The sequence below is a fragment of the Somniosus microcephalus genome, chromosome 19 (assembly GCF_052327205.1).
Source record: "Somniosus microcephalus isolate GS21.2 chromosome 19, FLI_Smic_1.0, whole genome shotgun sequence".
NCBI lineage: Eukaryota > Metazoa > Chordata > Chondrichthyes > Squaliformes > Somniosidae > Somniosus > Somniosus microcephalus.
Genome location: NC_141005.1, coordinates 79816650 through 79835560, shown reverse-complemented (window position 1 = coordinate 79835560; position 18911 = coordinate 79816650). Strand labels below are relative to the sequence as shown.

Below are 18911 nucleotides of genomic sequence, written 5' to 3'. Positions count from 1 at the left end.
CCCCCCCACCCACCAAGACATGCCAGAGTTTGAGGGATTTACTTCATGGCCCGTACTGCTCACCTGTGACACTAACATACTGAACTGCAACCCAGTTTCAGGAGATAAAAGGCTGGATGATATGGAAGTAAAACATAAATATAGAACATTATAGAATAATAATCAATTAATACATCAATTGATTATATAATTTAACGATTGAGCTGCATATAATGCATTAGTATATAATATTACTATAAGTTGAACATAGATGGAATTATTGAACTGCGTGTAATAAATGTATTATGCTGTATATAATGTGGGTTGAACAGTATATAAGACAATCTATATTAAAAATCTTATGTCTGCACACACTTCCTGTCAATGATTTCCTTTACATATTATGTGTATATATTTCCCTATGGTCATATTAATAATGGAAATGGCATCTGTAAACTTGTCACGCTGTAATCACCCCCTGCTACCCGTGGAGCCTATAACTGCAGCATGACAAGTTGACGTAGATAGTTTCTATCATAAATATGGACATAGGAATTTATAATGGACTTTAAAAGCTCTCCTCTCCATACAGGTCCTTTTTCAGGATTCTGTCTGATCATTTCTCAACTTTTTCCTTACAAACACATACCCCTGTACCCCCTGCTGAAGCAGGAATTGATCCAATCTTCTTTATTGGACAGTTAAGCCAAGACTTGAAACAGAAAGTTACTCCTTCAGTTTAGTTTCTGACTGCTGTATCTTACCAGGCTTAGAACCAGCCTTCAGTATCCAGCCTTTTTGTTTTATTAAGAAGTTAGATCATGACCCTCTACTCAATGTTTCTCTCCAGAGGAATGGCCACTCATCCTAAATGAGCCCAAACAGTGAGAGCATCACACCCGAGCCCAGTCCTTGTCCGCACATGCACTATCCAGCAGGTATCCCTGGATTGTGATCTGGAGCAGGATGCTAGCTGATTTTACGGTTCTTAGCCCAGAGGATCTGAGGCCAGTTGTAAACACCCCTGCAACTGGCTGCCCTGGCTGAAATCAACTAACTCAACACAGATGAGATCAAACTTGCAACTTTCTGGTCCGTATGACTCAGTATCACTCCACAAGATCATCTTCCTTAATATTTTTTCCCAGTGAATGGCAATGTAGTTGCCTCACTTGCTTCTTGCTCTCGTTTTTATGTGCACCTCAAACATGTCATTCCTTTAGACACCATGCCTTGTGGAACTTAGATTTTCTAAACGTTTCTTATACTGCCCTGTGGTACCTTGCTAAAGTGAATGCCAGCAGGTTGTTCCAACTGTTTTAGAATACCCTCTGCTTCTCCCGAATACAAACTGCATCAGCCTAGGCCCTGTGCCTTTGAGGGCCTGTCAGAAGCCAGGGCAACATTCTTCCATCCAATTTTTACCTTCCATTTGCAGAGAAATCCCAGAGACCCACAGCCCTTGTCTGGCATTGGCGATCATACCTACATTCTCCCACTCTGTAACACTGAGCGCCAGTGCTTCAACACTCAGTGGAATTGAACCCCCCCCCACCCCACCCCGAGCTGTACCTCTGTTTTCTGCCAGGTAAGGAATGTATTGAGGTTCATTGACCTTGGTTCAGTGTAGGGTATTGGATCTGAGATGAGGAGGCTTGTATTGCTGTTCATTTTTCAGCATTGTCTGATCCGGTTGCGAAGGAGAGCTGTATGCTGCACCTGCTGCTTTCACTGCCGGAACCTAATCTCGTCACCTTCCTGTTCCTGTTGGATCATTTGAAGAGGTGAGTCAGAGCAAATATCTCCTATGCTTCACTAATCCTCTCTCTACCCCACCCTCAGTTCTTTCCAACCCTAAAGGTACAAATTCATACTACCTACATGGTTAGTTGATAGAAGACAGAGAGTAGGGATAATGGGTAAATACTCGAATTGAAAGGAGGTGACTAGTGGTGTCCCACAAGGATCTGTGCTGGGCCTCAACTATTCATTATATTTATTGACTAACACAATTGAGAACCATATAATCCAAGTTTCCCGATGACACACAGATTGGTGGCATAGTAAGGAGTGTAGACAGGAGCATAAAATTACAAAGACATTGATAGATTAAGTGAGTGGGTGAAACTATGGCAGATGGATTTCAATGCAGGTAAGTGTGAGATCATCCATTTTGGACCAAAAAAGGATAGATCTGAGTATTTAAATTGTGAAAAGCTAGGAACAGTGGTGGTCCAAAGAGATTTAGGGGTCCATGTACTTAGATCATTACCTATAATCAAAAAGGCTAATGGAATGTTAGCCTTTATAACTAGAGGGTTAGAATGTAAAGGGGAGGAAGATTTGCTACAGCTATACACAGCCCTGGTCAGACCACACCTGGAGCACTGTGTACAGTTCTGGGCACCGCTCCGCAGGCACTGTATGTGTATAAAACTGCTTTTATATCGGCTTTAGTGGGGTGTTGGTGCTTGATTCACTAAAGCCAAGACATTGGCAGCTGGTGGCACTAGCACCCCACTAAACCCAATATAAAATAACTTTATGTCCACAGTTACATCTATCAGCAGAAAGTGATTTAGTTAACCCTTTGAGTACCTAATGTAGTTTTTAGAAAGGTTGTAGATTTTCTGTAATCTGCTAAACAAATTCCTGTAAATTTCCCGTCATGGACTGAAGCAGAATTGAGGAAACGTGGAGACTCATAAAATGGCATTCTCTGTGTGGCTTTAAAAAAAAAAAAGGGATTTTTAAAAATGTTTGTGCAGCAATATCACTTCAGTTAATGTGGGATCATTCCTGTGCATACTTCCTTAAAAATAAAACTTGATTTACATCATATTCTCAAGATGTTCTAAAGTGCTTTACTTTTTGAAGTGGAATCACAGTTGTAACGTAGGGAAATGCAGCAGCCAAATTTTCACACAAGGTCCCATAAACAGTACTGCACTGATGTGTCAGCCTGGATTGTGGGCTCAAGACCTGAGGTGGGGCTTGAACCCACAACCTTTGGACTCAGAGGCAAGAGTGCTCCCACTGAGCCACGCTGAGAATAAAAGGGGAAGTGTCACTCTTAAATGGAGGAATTTTGCCCTCCATACTCTCTTAAAATGCTGTAAACATCCTTTTGTTTTTTTTACGTAAATGCTATCTTCTAAACACTTTAAGTGCCAATGACATTGATAGGCGGTCTCGGTGAAGCCAGTAGTGTGATGAAGGTGAATTAACGTTAAAAGACAATCACAGAGGGTTCTTCAGGAATTTCAACTCCAAATCTTAATTCCTGTTTCTCTTGCAGTTAATTCCATTCCAGCTTGTTTCTGTGATGTAATTGCTGTTCACAGGAAAATAACGTTTTTTTAAAGAAGATCTTGAAAGTGATCTCCTGAAGTGATCTTCTCCTTTAAAGAGTGAAAAAGAATGTTCCTTCCTGTCAGTCTGGACATTGATGAATTTAACCCTGATGTCTATTCCAATTTTTATCCCAAACAGGGTGGCAGAGAAAGAACAGATCAACAAGATGTCATTGCATAACCTGGCCACTGTCTTCGGACCCACCCTGCTGAGGCCCTCGGAGAAAGACAGTAAAATACCCACCAACCCCACACAGGCGATCACAATGGCAGATAGCTGGTCACTGGAGGTGATGTCACAGGTAATTGCACGTTCACTCTTGGTTCATTTTGCTGTTCAAAATTGCACATTCTTCAAATGCAAAACTATCTTCTCCATGTGAGGTCAGAGGCTAGGTGGTCAGAGGCTAGGTATTCTGCGGCGAGTGTCTCACCTCCTGACTCCCCCAAAGCCTTTCCACCATCTACAAGGCTCAGGTAAGGAGTGTGATGGAATACTCTCCACTTGCCTGGATGAGAGCAGCTCCAACAACACTCGAGAAGCTCAACACCATCCAGGACAAAGCAGCCCATTTGATTGGCACCCCATCCACCACCTTAAACATTCACTCCCTCCACGGCGTACTGTGGCTGCAGTGTGTACCATTTACAAGATGCACTGCACCACCTCAAGTTCCCCTCCAAGTCACACACCATCCTGACTTAGAAGTATATCGCCGATCCTTCATCGTCGCTGGGTCAAAATCCTGGAACTGCCTACCTGACAGCACTGTGGGAGTACCTTCACCACACGGTCTGCAGCGGTTCAAGAAGGCAGCTCACCACCATCTTCTCAAGAGCAATTAGGGATGGGCAATAAATGCTGGCCTTGCCAGCGACGCCCACATCCCATAAACGAATTTTAAAAAAAGTGTGAATTTAGTGCCACCAACATTTTGGCTGTAAATATGACGAAATAATCATTTACAAATCTTCAAATCACAGAAGCTTGTAACAAAGGCAATACAATAACCATGGGAGACTTTAATCTTCATATAGACTGGACAAAGGTAGTCTGGAGGATGAGTTCATGGAATGCATTCGAGACAGTTTCCTAAAATAATGCATCATGGAACCAACCAGGAAACAGGCTATTTTCGATCTTGTATTGTGTAATGAGATAGGGTTAATTAGTAATCTCATAGTAAAGGATCCACTGGGGGAGAGTGATCATAATATGATAAAATTTCACGTTGTGTTTGAGAGTGAAATGCTACAGTCGGAAACGAGAGTCTTAAACTTAAATAAAGCCAATTACATAGGTATGAGAGGCGAGTTAGCTAAGGTAGATAGGGAAACTAGATTAAAAGGTATGACAGTAGATAAGCAGTGGCAAACATTTAAAGAAATATTCCAAAATTCTCTGAATATACCTTCCACAGGAAAAGTGATCCATCTGTGGCTAAATAAAGAAGTTAAGGATAGTATTAGATTAAAAGAATGTTGCGAAGAATAGTAGTAAGCCTGAGGATTGGGAGAGCTTTAGAAACTTGTAAAGGATGACCAAACAATTGATAAAAAGGGAGAAAATAGAATGAGAGTAAACGAGCAAGAAATAGAAAAACATATTGTAAGAGCTTCTACAAGTATGTAAAAAGGAAGAGAGTAGCAAAAGTAAGCGTTGGTCCCTTAGAGGCTGAGACAGGTGAAATTATAATGGGGAATAAGGAAATAGAGACTTTAAACACATATTTCGTATCTGTCTTCACAGTAGAAGACACAAAAAGCATACCAAGAATAGAGGGGAGCCAAGGGGCTAACTCGCCCCTCATACCTATGTAATTGGCTTTATTTAAGTTAAAGTAATTAATATCAGTAGAGAAAAAGTACTTGAGAAACTAATGGGATGAAAAGCCGACAAATCCCCTGGACCTGATGGCCTACATCCTAGGGTTCTAAAAGAGGTAGCTGCAGAGATAGTGGATGCATTGATTGTGATATTCCAAAATTCCCTAGATTCAGCAACAGTCCCAGCTGATTGGAAGGTAGCAAATGTAACCCCACTATTCAAGAAGGGAGGGAGAGAGAAAACAGGGAACTACAGCCCAGTTGGCCTGACATTAGTCGTTGGGGAAAATGCAGGAATCCATTATTAAGGAAGTGGTAACGACACTTAGAGAATCATAATATGATTAGGCAAAGTCAACATAGTTTATGAAAGGGAAATCGTGTTTAACAAATTTATTAGAGTTTTTTGAGGATGTAACTAGCAGGGTAGATAAAGGGGAACCAGTGGATGTACTATATTTGTATTTTCAAAAGGCATTCTATAAGGTGCCCCATAAAAGATTGCCACACAAGAGAAGGGCACATGGGTTTGGGGGTAATATATTAGCATGGATACAGGATTGGTTAATGGACAGAAAACAGAGAGTAGGGATAAATGGGTCATTTTCCGGTTGGCAGGCTATAACTAGTAGGGTGCCGCCAGGATCAGTGCTGGGGCCTCAGCTATTTACAATCTATATTAATGACTTGGATGAAGGGACCCAGTGCAATGTATCCAAGTTTTCTGACGATACAAAGCTAGGTCGGAAAGGAAGCTGTGAGGAGGACACAAAGAGCCTGCAAAGGGATATAAACAGGTTAAGTGAGTGGGCAATAAGTTGGCAGAGTATAATGTGATGAAATGTGAGGTTATTCACTCGGAAGAATAGTAAAACAAAATATTTATTAATGGTGAGAAATTATTAAATGTTGGTGTTCAGAGAGATTTAGGTGTCCTCGTACAGGAAACACAAAGTTAGCATGCAGGTACAGCAAGCAATTAAGAAAGCAAATGGCATGTTGGCCTTTATTGCAAGGGGGTTGAAGTACAAGAGTAAGGAAGTCTTACTACAATTGTGCAGGCCTTTGGTGAGACCATACCTGGAGTACTGTGCACAGTTTTAGTCTCCTTATCTGAGAAAGGACGTCCATGCCTTAGAGGCAGTGCAACGAAGGTTCACTAGATTGATTCCTGGGATGAGAGGGTTGACCTGTGAGGAGAGATTGTGTAGAATGGGCCTAAACTCTGGAGTTTAGACGAATGAGAGGTGATCTCATTGAAACATACAAGATTCTGAAGGGGATTGACAGGGTAGATACTGAGAGGTTGTTTCCCCTGGCTGGAGAGTCTAGAACTAGTCTTAGGACAAGGGGTCAGCCATTTAAGACTGAGATGAGGAGGAATTTTTTCACTCAGATAGGCAAAATGTGCCCAGAATGTGCTGGACACTGTGCCGGTTTTGCCGAGGCGAAGTTAAGCTCAAGTTTTCATGCAAAGCCATTAGCATAAGCCCTAACGTAAAATCTCCCATGGATCAACGACATCGAGCAGCTTAATCGATTATTGACTGGAATATACATGTGCAGGAAGTGTTGCCAACTGCAGCAACTCAAGCTCCAGGTTTCGGATCTTGAGCGGCAGCTGGAGTCACTACAGTGCATCTGCGAGGCTGAGAAATACTTAGAAAGCACGTTTCTAGAAGTGGTCACCCCGCAGCCTCAGAATGTGCAGGTAGAGAGGGAATGGGTGACCGCCAGACAGAGAAGGAGGACCAGGCAGGTAGTGTAGGAATCCCCAGAGTGCATCTCGCTCGCTAACTGGTTCACAGTTCTGGAAACTGGTGGGGGTGATGGTTCCTCTGGGGAGAGCAGCCAGAGCCAAGGCCATGGCACCACGGGTGGCTCAGCTGTACAGGGGGGGAGGAAGAAGAGTGGAAGAGCAATAGTGGCAGGGGATTCGATAGTTAGGGGAACAGATAGGCGTTTCTGCGGCCGCAGACGTGATTCCAGGATGGTATGTTGCCTCCCTGGTGCCAGGGTCAAGGATGTCACTGAGCGGCTGCAGGACACTCTGAGGGGGGATGGTGAACAGCCAGAGGGCGTTGTCCATATCGGTACCAACGACATAGGCAGAAAGAGGGATGAGGTCCTGCAGGCAGACTATAGGGAGCTGGGAAAGAGATTAAAAAGCAGGACCTCAAAGGTAGTAATCTCTGGATTACTCCCGTGCCACATGCTATTGAGTACAGGAATAGGAGGATAGAACAGATGAATGCGTGGCTGGAGAGATGGTGCAGGAGCGAAGGTTTGAGATTCCTGGGGCATTGGGACCGTTTCTGGAAAAGGTGGGACCTGTACAAGCCAGACGGGTTACACCTCAACAGAGCCGGGACCAATATTCTTGCGGGGAGGTTTGCTAGTGCTGTTGGGGAGGGTTTAAACTAGCTTGGCAGGGGGATGGTCACCAGCATATAGGAGCAGAAAAGAGGAAGAAGGTGCATAAAAGAGTGAGTGTGTTGGATAGTACTAGAGAAGAAAGTAGTACTAGAGGTGGAAGTAGTACCATATTAGATAGGAGCAGACTAAGAAAGACTACGAAAAATTCAAAAATGGGTTTAGAATGCATGTACGTAAACACACAAAGTGTGGTGAATAAGGTTGGTGAGCTACAAACACAATTATCTGTGTGGCAATATGATGTTGTGGCAATAACAGAAATGTGGCTTAAAAAACGGTGAGGACTGGGCACTTAATATTCAAGGGTACAAGGTGTTCAGAAAAGATAGGGAAGGAAAAAAGGGAGGTAGGGTGGCAGTGCTGATTAAGGAAGACATTGTAGTGTTGGAAAGGGAGGATGTTCTTGAGAGGACAAGGACAGAATCCATTTGGTTAGAGTTGAGGAGCAAAAAGGGTATGATCACGCTATTGGGGGTATTCTATTGGCCTCCAAATAGTGAGAGGGAGCAAATCTGCAGGGAAATCGCAGAGATATGCAAGAGCTATAGAGTGGTGATATTGGGGGACTGTAATTACTCAAATATCGATTGGGATAATGCTAGGATAAAGGGAAAGGAGGGGCAGAATTTCTGAAATGTGTTCAGGAGAATTTCCTTGATCAGTATGTTCTTGGCCCAACTAGGAAGGAGGCATTGCTGGATCTGGTGCTGAGGAATGAGGTGGGCTAGGTCGACCAAGTGTCTGTGGGAGAACACTTGGGTACGAATGATCATCATACCATAAGATTTAGATTAGCAATGGAGAGGAGCAAGGAACAATCTAGAGTGGAACTTCTAAACTGGAATAGGGCTAACTTCAATGGAATGCGAAAGGATCTAGCCAGAGTTAAATGGAACTAAAGACTGATTGGAAAAACTGTAACAGAGCAATGGGAGATCTTTAAGAAGGAGATGTTCCAAGTACAGGCTAGGTACATTCCAACAAGAGAGAAGGGCAAGGGCTCCTTGGATGACGAGGGAGATAGAGAAGATGATGAAACAAAAAAGAGGGTGTATGATGAATGTCAGGTGAATTCTTCAAGGGAGAACCAGACCAAATACAATAAGTTGAGAGGATGTGAAGATGAAAATCATATTGGCAAAGAGAGAATATGAGAATAGAATGGCAGTTAACATAAAAGGGAACCCAAAAATCTACCGGCATGTAAACAGTAAGCGGGTAGTAAGAGGCGGGGTGGGGCCTATTAGGGACAAAGAAGATGATATATGCTTAGAGGCACAGGGCAAGGCTAGAATACTCAATGAGTACTTTGTATCGGTGTTTACTAAGGAGGTGGATGCTGACAAAATATCAGTAGAAGTGGAAAAGGTAGAAGCAATGGAAGGGGTGAAAATTGATAAACAGCATGTACTAGAAAGGCTGGGTATGCTTAGAGTGGATAAGTCACCTGGTCCAGATGGCTTGCATCCCAGGTTGCTAAGGGAATTGGGGGAGGAGATAGCGAAAGGGCTTGCCATAATTTTCCAATCTTCCCTAGATGTGGGGGAAGTGCCAGAGGATTGAAAAGTGGCAAATGTGACACCATTGTTCAAGAAAGGGTGTAAAGACAATCCTAGTAACTACAGGCCAGTCAGGCCGGCTACCGACCATAGAGCACATATACCAGAAACGCTGTTTACGGAGGTCACGGACCATCATCAAAGACCCTACCCACCCCAGCCACAGTCTGTTCGCCCCCCTGCCATCTGGGAGACGCTACAGATGCATTCGCACCCGAACGACCAGATTTAGGAACAGCTTCTTTCCCAGGGCTGTCATCCTACTGAACTCCACAAATAAACTCTAAAGCCTGCACATCTGCCAATGCACTTTATTATGTTTATGTTAATGTATTACAAGCCAAATGAATGTTGAATGTTTAAATGTCTTAATCTAAATGTACACTCTCGGGAGCCGCAAGCCTACATTTCGTTGTACTGCACTTGTGCACTAACAATGACAATAAAGTTGATTATTATTATTATTATTATTTAACATCAGTGGTGGGTAAAGTTTTAGAAACAATAATCAAGGAAAAAATTAACGGAGAGGTTTAAGCTAATTAAGAAGAGCCAACATGGATTTGTAAAAGGCAGATCGTGTTTGACTAATCTAATTGAATTTTTTGATGAAGTAACAGAGAGGATTGATGAAGAGAATGCAACGGATGTTGTCTACATGGATTTTTGGAAGGCATTTCACAAAGTACCTCATAGAATAGAAGGCTGGTTAACAAAATTGAGGCTCATGTAATAGTTTGGCAGTTTGGCTTAAGGACAGAAAACAGCGAGTTGTGGTAAATGGCTGTTTTTCAGACCGGAGGATGGTAGACAGTGGTGTTCCCCAAGGGTCACTGCTGGGGCCACTGCTTTTTTTTATATATATATAAATGACCTGGATATTGGAATACAGAGTACAATTTCTAAATTTGCCGATGACCCCAAACTTGGGGGTGTGGCAAACAGTGAGGATGATTCCAATCGACTGCAACAGGACATAGAAAGGCTAGCTGAATGGGCAGACAAGTGGCAGATGGAATTTAATACAGAGAAGTGTGAGGTGATGCATTTTGGCAGAAGGGACAGGGAGAGGCAATATACACCTAATGGCACAGTTTTAAAGAGTGTGCAGGGACAGAGGGACCTGGGAGTTAATGTGCATAGGTCCCGGAAGGTGGCGGGACATATTGAGAGAGTGGTTAGCAAAGCATATGGGATCTTGGGCTTCATAAATCGAGGTATTGAGTACAAAAGTAGAGAAGTTATGCTGAACCTTTATAAAGCGCAGGTTAGGCCGCAACTGGAGTATTGCGTCCAGTTCTGGTCACCACACTTTAGGAAGGATGTGAAGGCCCTTGAGAGGGTGCAGAGGAGATTTACCAGAATGGTTCCGGGGATGGGGGATCTTAGCTACAAGGACAGGTTGGAGAAGCTGGATTTGTTTTCATTAGAGCAAAGGAGGTTGAGGGGTGATTTGATAGAGGTGTACAAGATTATGTCGGGTTTGGACAGGCTAGACGGGGAAAGGCTGTTCCCACTAGTTGATGGTACAAGGACTAGGGGACACAGATTTAAGGTTTTGGGCAAGAGATACAGGGGGGACGTGAGGGAAAACTTTTTTACGCAGTGAGTGGTGTGGACCTGGAACTCGCTGCCGACGGAAGTGGTGGAAGCGGACACACACAATGTTTTCAAGGGGAGACTGGATAGGCATTTGAGGGAAATAAACTTGCAGGGATAGAGCAGGGGAATGAGACTGACTGGATTGCTCTACAGAGAGCTGGCATGGACTCAATGGGCCGAATGGCCTCCTTCTGTGCCGTTATGACTCTATGGGCTAAAAATTGAGTAGCGCCCCCGCGCCGGAAATTGAGTGGTTGCGCCCCAAGAGGGAAGCGGGGCGCTACTGGAAGCACCCGGCATCCCTCTAGGGGCGCTGTGATATTGCAGGCTTTCCTCCCCTTCTTAAAGGGGAGGGGCCTTGCGCAGCGACCCGGGGCCCAGGAGTGCCGGCAAAAGAGCCTGGCACTCAAGAGAAGTGCCGGGCTCTTGGAGCGCAGCCGGCACTCCACGGGGGGGAGGGGGGGGGCGTTCAGGAGGCCGGGGACTGGAGCGCCTCCCCGGCCACAAGTAAGGCCCCCATGTCCGACGGTAAGTCAGGGGCGCTCCCGAAGTTTGCGGCCAGGGCGCTGCGCACGGCAATGACGTCATCGCCAGCGGCGCAGCGCCTCGGGGCACTACCAGTTAGCGCCGCCACTAACCTGCTGAATTTCGTGGGCGCCACCGGGTGCTAGTTAATGCCCTCTTAGGGTGCTAACGGGAGGCGCAAAGCAACCCAATTTTTCCCCCATGACTCTATCGGGCATTTTCCAGCATCAGAGGAGTGCGATTGCCAGGAATGAGCCATTCTTCAACTGACTGATTTCATGCTCTTGGTCTTACTTTTAATTGGCTTCATTTGACTGCTTTGAGCTGCCCTTGGTACATAAGACCTGTGATCACCAGTCAATCGAAGCCACACAGTTGTGACCCAATCCGCTGTAATTGACTGAATTTTGACTCATTGCCACTGAATTTCAAGCAGCAGCAGCAGAAGAAACAGCCCTGGGTCTGCCTTCAATTGATTGCAGGTACAGGTGGTTAACGCTGGATCCATGTGAGCACGGGTGCCTGTGCGCCCAACAATCTGGACGTAGTGTGATGAACACCCTCGAACGAGTGTAATTGGCAGAAATTTACCATTTTGACCTGGGAGCGTGGCTAGTTTTGTGGGCGGGGACTGCTTCGGACGAATGGACTTTTGAACCAGCGTAAAAGATCACAGATATTCCAGCGTAAAATGGTTATGGGCACAGCTCACTTACGTTTAAAATTCCGTAATCTTCAGTGTTATTTCATTCGATTCTGCCCAGATTATCTGGAACACTTGCAGAAACTCCATGCCCAGATGTTACATTAAGCCCCATAGACTTATGAACATACGAACAATGGCGGACAGGTAAAGACCCTCTGGTCCATCCAGCCTGTCCCACACAATGTGAAACCTTGTGTATCACAATATATACACTCCCCACCCCACCTGAGACCGTGACTTCGAAGGTCACAGATTCTCCCTGGCCTGTGCTATCTCTTAGCTGAGGTGCTAATAAGACTGCTACAATTGTCGTCTTCACCTCTGGACTAAGGAAGACAAAAATCAATCAGGCTCGCCTGAGTTTTTCCCTTGGTAAAGTAGCCCACTGACACCCTGCCTAGGCTTAAACATGAACAATGGGTACTTGGGTGAACTACAAAAGAGGTGTCAGCTCCTACATAACCAAATCCCAAGGAGAAAACCACTTTGTGAGACAAGGTGGGAGATAACTAAGGGGAAATGTCAGTGTTGGGTGCAGCAGGAGACTGACTTGCTGTATGCTTTTCGTTCCTGTTAGAACTTCCAATCAGTGCCTTCCTTTGACAGTATGGGCAGCAATAGAAGCTCAGTGCATATGGAATCCTATGAATAAACATCCCTGCTACCACCCTACCAACATGATTTGCCACCACATCACCCTTTAGTTCAGCATTTTTAATCTATGCCTCCCTCTCCTAATCCAATCCTGGAACTGGCTGATACTGACGTACAGTTCTATATCCCTCTAGGTACCTTGTCCAGGCGTTTATAGGAACATAGGGACAGAAGTAGACCATTCACCCCCTTGAGCCTGTTCTGCCATTCAATTAGATCATGGCTGATCATTCTTTATGCTTGGGATGAATGATGAACATTAGAAAGCTGTTTGAAGGAAGGGAGGGGACATGATGCCGAGCCTCACCAAAGTCCATGAGCATGGTGGAGGAATCCTGGCAACTTTTTCTGGTGGGGCTGAACAGCCGCCTCCTGCGCTATGCCATTCTACAATTCTATCTGCGGTAGCGTTCATGACATATTGTACTTGAAAATTACAGCTTGTAATAATGAGTCTAACCAGAATGAACCCCTGTGGTTGCTGACATCACATCAGGTTTTTGGCCATTATGCTACAGATGGACATAAACAGGCTGGTGGAATGGGCGGACACTTTGCAGATGAAATGTAACGCCTCCTTCTGTGCTGTAACCAATTTATGATTCTAGATCTGATAGACTGGTAAGAATTTTAAGAATTTCTTGTTATTCTTTCCAGGTGCAAGTTCTGCTCTATTTCCTGCAGCTGGAGACCATTCCTACCCCAGACAGCAAACGCCAGAGCATCCTGTTCTCGACAGAGGTGTAGGAGGTAGTCAGCCAAGTGCTGCAAGCAGCCATCAACAGTACAATACAGTGCCCACCTCTGTCACTGCTTCATTCATCATGGGACATCATATCGTTAGCCACTGTCGCTGGTTTAACCCGCAGTCTCCGACCAAGCTTGCTGTGTGTTTTAGCGCAAACCTCAATATGGGAAGCACTAGAGTACAGTTCAATTGTGTATGGACCTATATTGAGCTGTCCAATTCACATACACCAGAGGGCAGTGTATAACAAAGTAATAATCTAACCTCCTGTTGTGTTACAAACTAACGTAAAGGCCTTAATGATATACTCAAGTATGAAGGAGATGGACAATTCTGAGGGTTTTTTAAAAATTCATTTTAGCAGCCCCTCTACGAATAGGAACACAATTATTGTTTCCTATTGAGTTTGCCGTCTGTAATTATCAATTATGGATGGAAATGTAAATGGGAATTAGACGCATATAAGACCCAAGCAGACCATGACAATGGAAAAGCTTCTGGGAAAAATATTTAGCGTGAGTTGTAACAGTGCATCCTTTGCTGGCATTGATTGATTCAAGGTTATATATATATATATTTTATATATATATATATATATAAAGCTTGAGTTAAGTTATAGGTTTTTGATAATTTCTTATAACATGAATGCACTTGACAGCCACTTATGTAGCTCAGTGCATTTTATATGTTTCCTTTCCTGCAGAAGGCTGTGTACAGGTTTAAATGCAAGAGCAATACATGGCTGTGCTTCTGTTCGTACAGGAGATGATTGTTAGAATGCAACTTCCTGAGGAGTCACTTTCCAACAGCACCAATTTCTTGCCATATTAATACATTCCAGCCCTTTTTAGTAATGGAATTTAACATGCAGGCATGTTGACTTTAAAGTTTATGAATTAAAATTCCCTGTATTAATTTCTGTTCTGTTTTTCCCTGAAGCTGGTTATCTTGGGCTGGGTTTTAGAACATTACCTTTGTCAAAGTTTCTGAGTGAACCTTGCTGAGATGGAACTGCTGGCCTTGATACTCTCCTAACAAGTTATCAATCTGTAAAGATGAAAATCAGCTAGATCAATCTTAACCCTGTCAATTACCACTGTTCATTCTGAGGTACCTGATCACGGAGGCATTTCAGGAACTCGAGAAATTTCACCATCAGTGGGTTTTTTGGTGCTAAAGTCAATACACAATCAGCATAAGTTGGTGATGCCGTTTATTCTCCGACATGTTCATACCTTCCGTGTGCCAGTTATATTCTTATTGAGGGGCCAGGCCCTCTAAATGCTGTTCTCCCTTTTCCACATCATCAGTGTGCACTGATCCAAATTAGAGGGTCAGCATTATCTGCACCTCCAGCTAGCACCAGCCTTGGAACCCAGGAAAGGTCAGGCCCTGAAGAGAGATGGTGGCTACCAGGAGTACCGTGCTGCTGCTGAAAATGGATACTACCAATGATAAAATCCCTTTGGTTAGCTGTTAACCCTTGTCCTTAGAATGGGTATTCTTTGTTGTTAGTTGATTAATGTGATCTCAAAGCTCTGCTTCACATTCCTGATTTAAAGAGGTTCTGTCACAATGCTGCAAAGAGGTTTTTTTTTGTTAGGTCAGTTCCTGAGCACCAAGGGCTCTACCCACTGCACCACAAACTCTTGCAATTTGGCTTTTGGGTTTTTAATAAAACTGTGCACTAATGAATCATTTGTTTCATCCCTGTGCTCCCCTGATGGCAGCAGCTCTCACTGTGGTTCAGTTCCACAGACAGTGACTCTCACTGGAGTACAGCTCCCCCGGGACTGATTCTCGCTGGAGTACAGCTCCCCAAGGGCTGACTCTCACAGGAGTACAGCTCCCCAAGGGCTGACTCTCACAGGAGTACAGCTCCCCAAGGGCTGACTCTCACTGGAGTACAGCTCCCCAAGGACTGACTCTCACTGGAGTACAGCTCCCCAAGGGCTGACTCACACTGGAGTACAGCTCCCCAAGGGCTGACTCACACTGGAGTACAGTTCCACAGGCGCTGAATCGTACTGGGGTTCGATTCCATGGGCACTGAACCTCACTGAGGTAGGGTGCCACAGGCACCAGCAGCTTCCTGTACCTCGTCCAAGTGACGGTACTTCATGTGTGAGCCTAGATTGTGAATACTGATGGGGACTCAACTTTGGGGTATCACAGACCAGCCCAATATTTTTCTATATTTTTTTCAGCATGAATTACTAAATAATAATCAGGATGAGGGATCCTGGCTGATTTTTACCCTCCCTCGGCCTGAGGCACTGTGTCCAATTGTAGAATCTCAGCTGAGATCTGTAAAAGTTTGATCTGTTTGGCTCTGTCCCTCAGAATGTGATTAGTGATGTGGTGAATGACACCTTCCTCAGGCTGGGTTCATGGTGACAGTGTCAGGCTGGGTTCATGGTGACAGTGTCAGGCTGGGTTCATGGTGACAGTGTCAGGCTGGGTTCATGGTGACAGTGTCAGGCTGGGTTCATGGTGACAGTGTCAGGCTGGGTTCATGGTGACAGTGTCAGGCTGGGTTCATGGTGACAGTGTCAGGCTGGGTTCATGGTGACAGTGTCAGGCTGGGTTCATGGTGACAGTGTCAGGCTGGGTTCATGGTGACAGTGTCAGGCTGGGTTCATGGTGACAGTGTCAGGCTGGGTTCATGGTGACAGTGTCAGGCTGGGTTCATGGTGACAGTGTCAGGCTGGGTTCATGGTGACAGTGTCAGGCTGGGTTCATGGTGACAGTGTCAGGCTGGGTTCATGGTGACAGTGTCAGGCTGGGTTCATGGTGACAGTGTCAGGCTGGGTTCATGGTGACAGTGTCAGGCTGGGTTCATGGTGACAGTGTCAGGCTGGGTTCATGGTGACAGTGTCAGGCTGGGTTCATGGTGACAGTGTCAGGCTGGGTTCATGGTGACTGTCAGGCTGGGTTCATGGTGACAGTGTCAGGCTGGGTTCATGGTGACAGTGTCAGGCTGGGTTCATGGTGACAGTGTCAGACTGGAATCATGAGGCAGTGAACGTTGGTTACTGAGATTCATTGAGTCTCAAGAAACTTAGCATTGACCAGTTGCTCATTGCAGATGTTTTAAGAATCGATGTTGAACAGATTAATTTTCAGGACCAGTTGTAAGGTGAAACAAGTGACTTTTGCAAGAGACTGTTTACAAACCTTAGTGATTTGATTTTATTTAAATCTAGCTTAACTATGGAATTAACAAACGGTAGAACAGGCTGAATACCTTGTGCAACAGCAGACACTGTGCCTATTTCAGCAGCATTTTGCCTCACCAATGCCAGATGCAAACAGATGTTTTACATCTGTAGCAACACCCAAGAAACATTGCCCCTCCCCCCTCATCTCTATTGTGCTGTTGTGTGAATAGGGAGGGGAGAGTTGTTTCCATTCAGTCACCAAAAAGCACAATAGAGATGGAATCAGTCATCTCATATCTGCTCAAACTCCTGGGAAAAAATTGTGGAAAATAAATAGATGTTGGATGAGAAAGGATTCTCGAAGCCAGTGGAGCAAGTAAATAGCACTAAGGGTTATCAAAAACACTTCAAATGGTAGAAGTAGAGAGCGGGTCAGTCAGCATCTGAAGGAGAAAAGACGGTAATGTTTTGAGTATGGACCCTTCATCAGAACCTAGTTGCTGTACCTTCCTTCCCTGTTCCCAGTCCGAGTTATGGTAATAAAAGCTATTGCTCAGAAGTATCTTCTTTGAAACGAGCTTGCGACATTCTCCACTCCAGATCAAACTGTGTGTCCACAGCACTAACCTGCCCAAACATACTTCGCTACAAATTATCCAAATACATTGCCAGTTTCAATCAGAGAAATTTCAAAAATGGAGGAAGTGAAAACATGGTCCATCCACCATTCACATTGACGTACCTCATCGGGATGAGTGCAGAAATTAATGAAACAGTATTTAAACAAGAAGACAAGTGTACTGTTTATACTGTCACCAGTGCTGAAAGAGTCGTAGGAAGCAATGTTGGGATCAGTACAACAGAAGAAAATACTCTTTTGAAAGTGTTTGCAATTAATAGCTAAAGCCTCACAACTTTTCATGTCAACACAGATGCCTTTGAAGTGACTGTAGACTCATTAACAAACTTCAGTCTCCTTCAAACACTTCAGTCTCCAAATGTCAGTGCTTTAGTATTAAAAATTGCCTGGAGATTCCAGAATGTTGTTTTTTAACATCATGTAGTACAATAATCTACTGTGAAGTCACACTCAGTAATCAACAATGGGAATTTTTTCAGGCACTGTATGAAACAGTTGCCAATAATAATTTAAAGGAAGTAATAGAATGGGAAATCAAGGGTTGGTTAAAATATTGTATTATAATGCTATAGTTAAACAGGACGTAATAATTCCCTTCACCAAATGACTGTAAACCCTTGTAACCCGCTCTTGATGTATTGTTGTAATTGTTCAGACCACCTGCGCAGTCCAGGGATGTGGGTTAGAGTTATTTATTAAAATAATCAGGATTAAATTATATAAACAGTACTTATTCAAGTCTTGTGTAGAAGCCTTTCGTTCCTTGCGTTTTTGGATTGTCAGTTGAATTGACATTACTATAAGTTTGTGGATGTGTTCCACTGGAGTTGATGCACCCTGCAGTAACACTATGACTATTTACTCATTGTTTCATGTACTTGATTTTCTTATTTTACAGGACTGTTCTGTATGAGATGCTCCATCCACACAGGAGGGGGGAAGGAGGAGGCTATTTTTAGTTTCTGTTTTGGATAACTGTTGATTTAGGTCTCTGTCACTTTCTAAGGATAATTAGGCATGAGAGGGATGCGTATTTGAAGAAATCCTAAGGCATTTGTAGCCTCTGTTTGTACACAAAAATGTTAAATAAAATTCCTGTATCTATACTTTTGGTGTTTTGTGGTAATTCCCATTGAACCCAAGTTTGATGAGCTGCTGGTGAGTGAGGAAGAATTCCCGTTGAATCCTGTTTTAACATTAATTGTTGGGAAGTTACTGGAATCTATCATCAGAGACAGAGTAACTGAGCACTTGGACAGACGTGAGCTGAGCAGAGAGGGTCAGCATGGATTTATGAAGGGTAGGTCATGTCTGAATAATATAATTGATTTATTTTAGGATATCACTAACATGGTGGACAGGGGTTGTCTGTGGATGCATTTGATAACATTCCACATAAGAAATTATTAGCAAAAATAATAAGCGCCTGGAATTGGAGGTAATCTTATGACAGGTTGGCAATTGGTTGGGAGGTAGGAGACAGAAATTAGGGATAATGGGAATGTTACTCTGATCAGAGATATGTGGCAAGTGCTGTTGCCCAGGGATCCGTACTTACTGGGGCCTCAACCCTTTACCATATATATCAGTAACTTGGGTGATGGAATAGAGAGTTATATATCCAAGTTTGCAGATTACACTAAGTTAGGAGGCACAGTAAAGTAGTGTAGATGAGAGCAGGAAGTTACAAAGGAATAAAGAAAGATTCAGTGAGTGGGCAG

The 18911-nt window shown here is 44.0% G+C and overlaps 1 protein-coding gene across 5 annotated transcripts in view; it reads left to right on the top strand.

Annotated features, from left to right (window-relative positions):
- The window catches only part of LOC147104952 (breakpoint cluster region protein), an 859255-nt gene extending 840959 nt beyond the window's left edge, over window positions 1-18296 (top strand). For all 5 annotated transcript variants that reach the window (XM_085962106.1, XM_085962101.1, XM_085962100.1 and 2 more), the window contains 3 exons: window positions 1658-1763; window positions 3472-3634; window positions 13299-18296. In XM_085962106.1, the coding sequence (XP_085818232.1) occupies window positions 1658-1763; window positions 3472-3634; window positions 13299-13388 (359 nt within the window). In that variant the 3' untranslated portion in view covers window positions 13389-18296. The remainder of the gene's footprint in view (window positions 1-1657; window positions 1764-3471; window positions 3635-13298) is intronic.
- The last annotated feature ends 615 nt before the right edge of the window (window positions 18297-18911 follow it).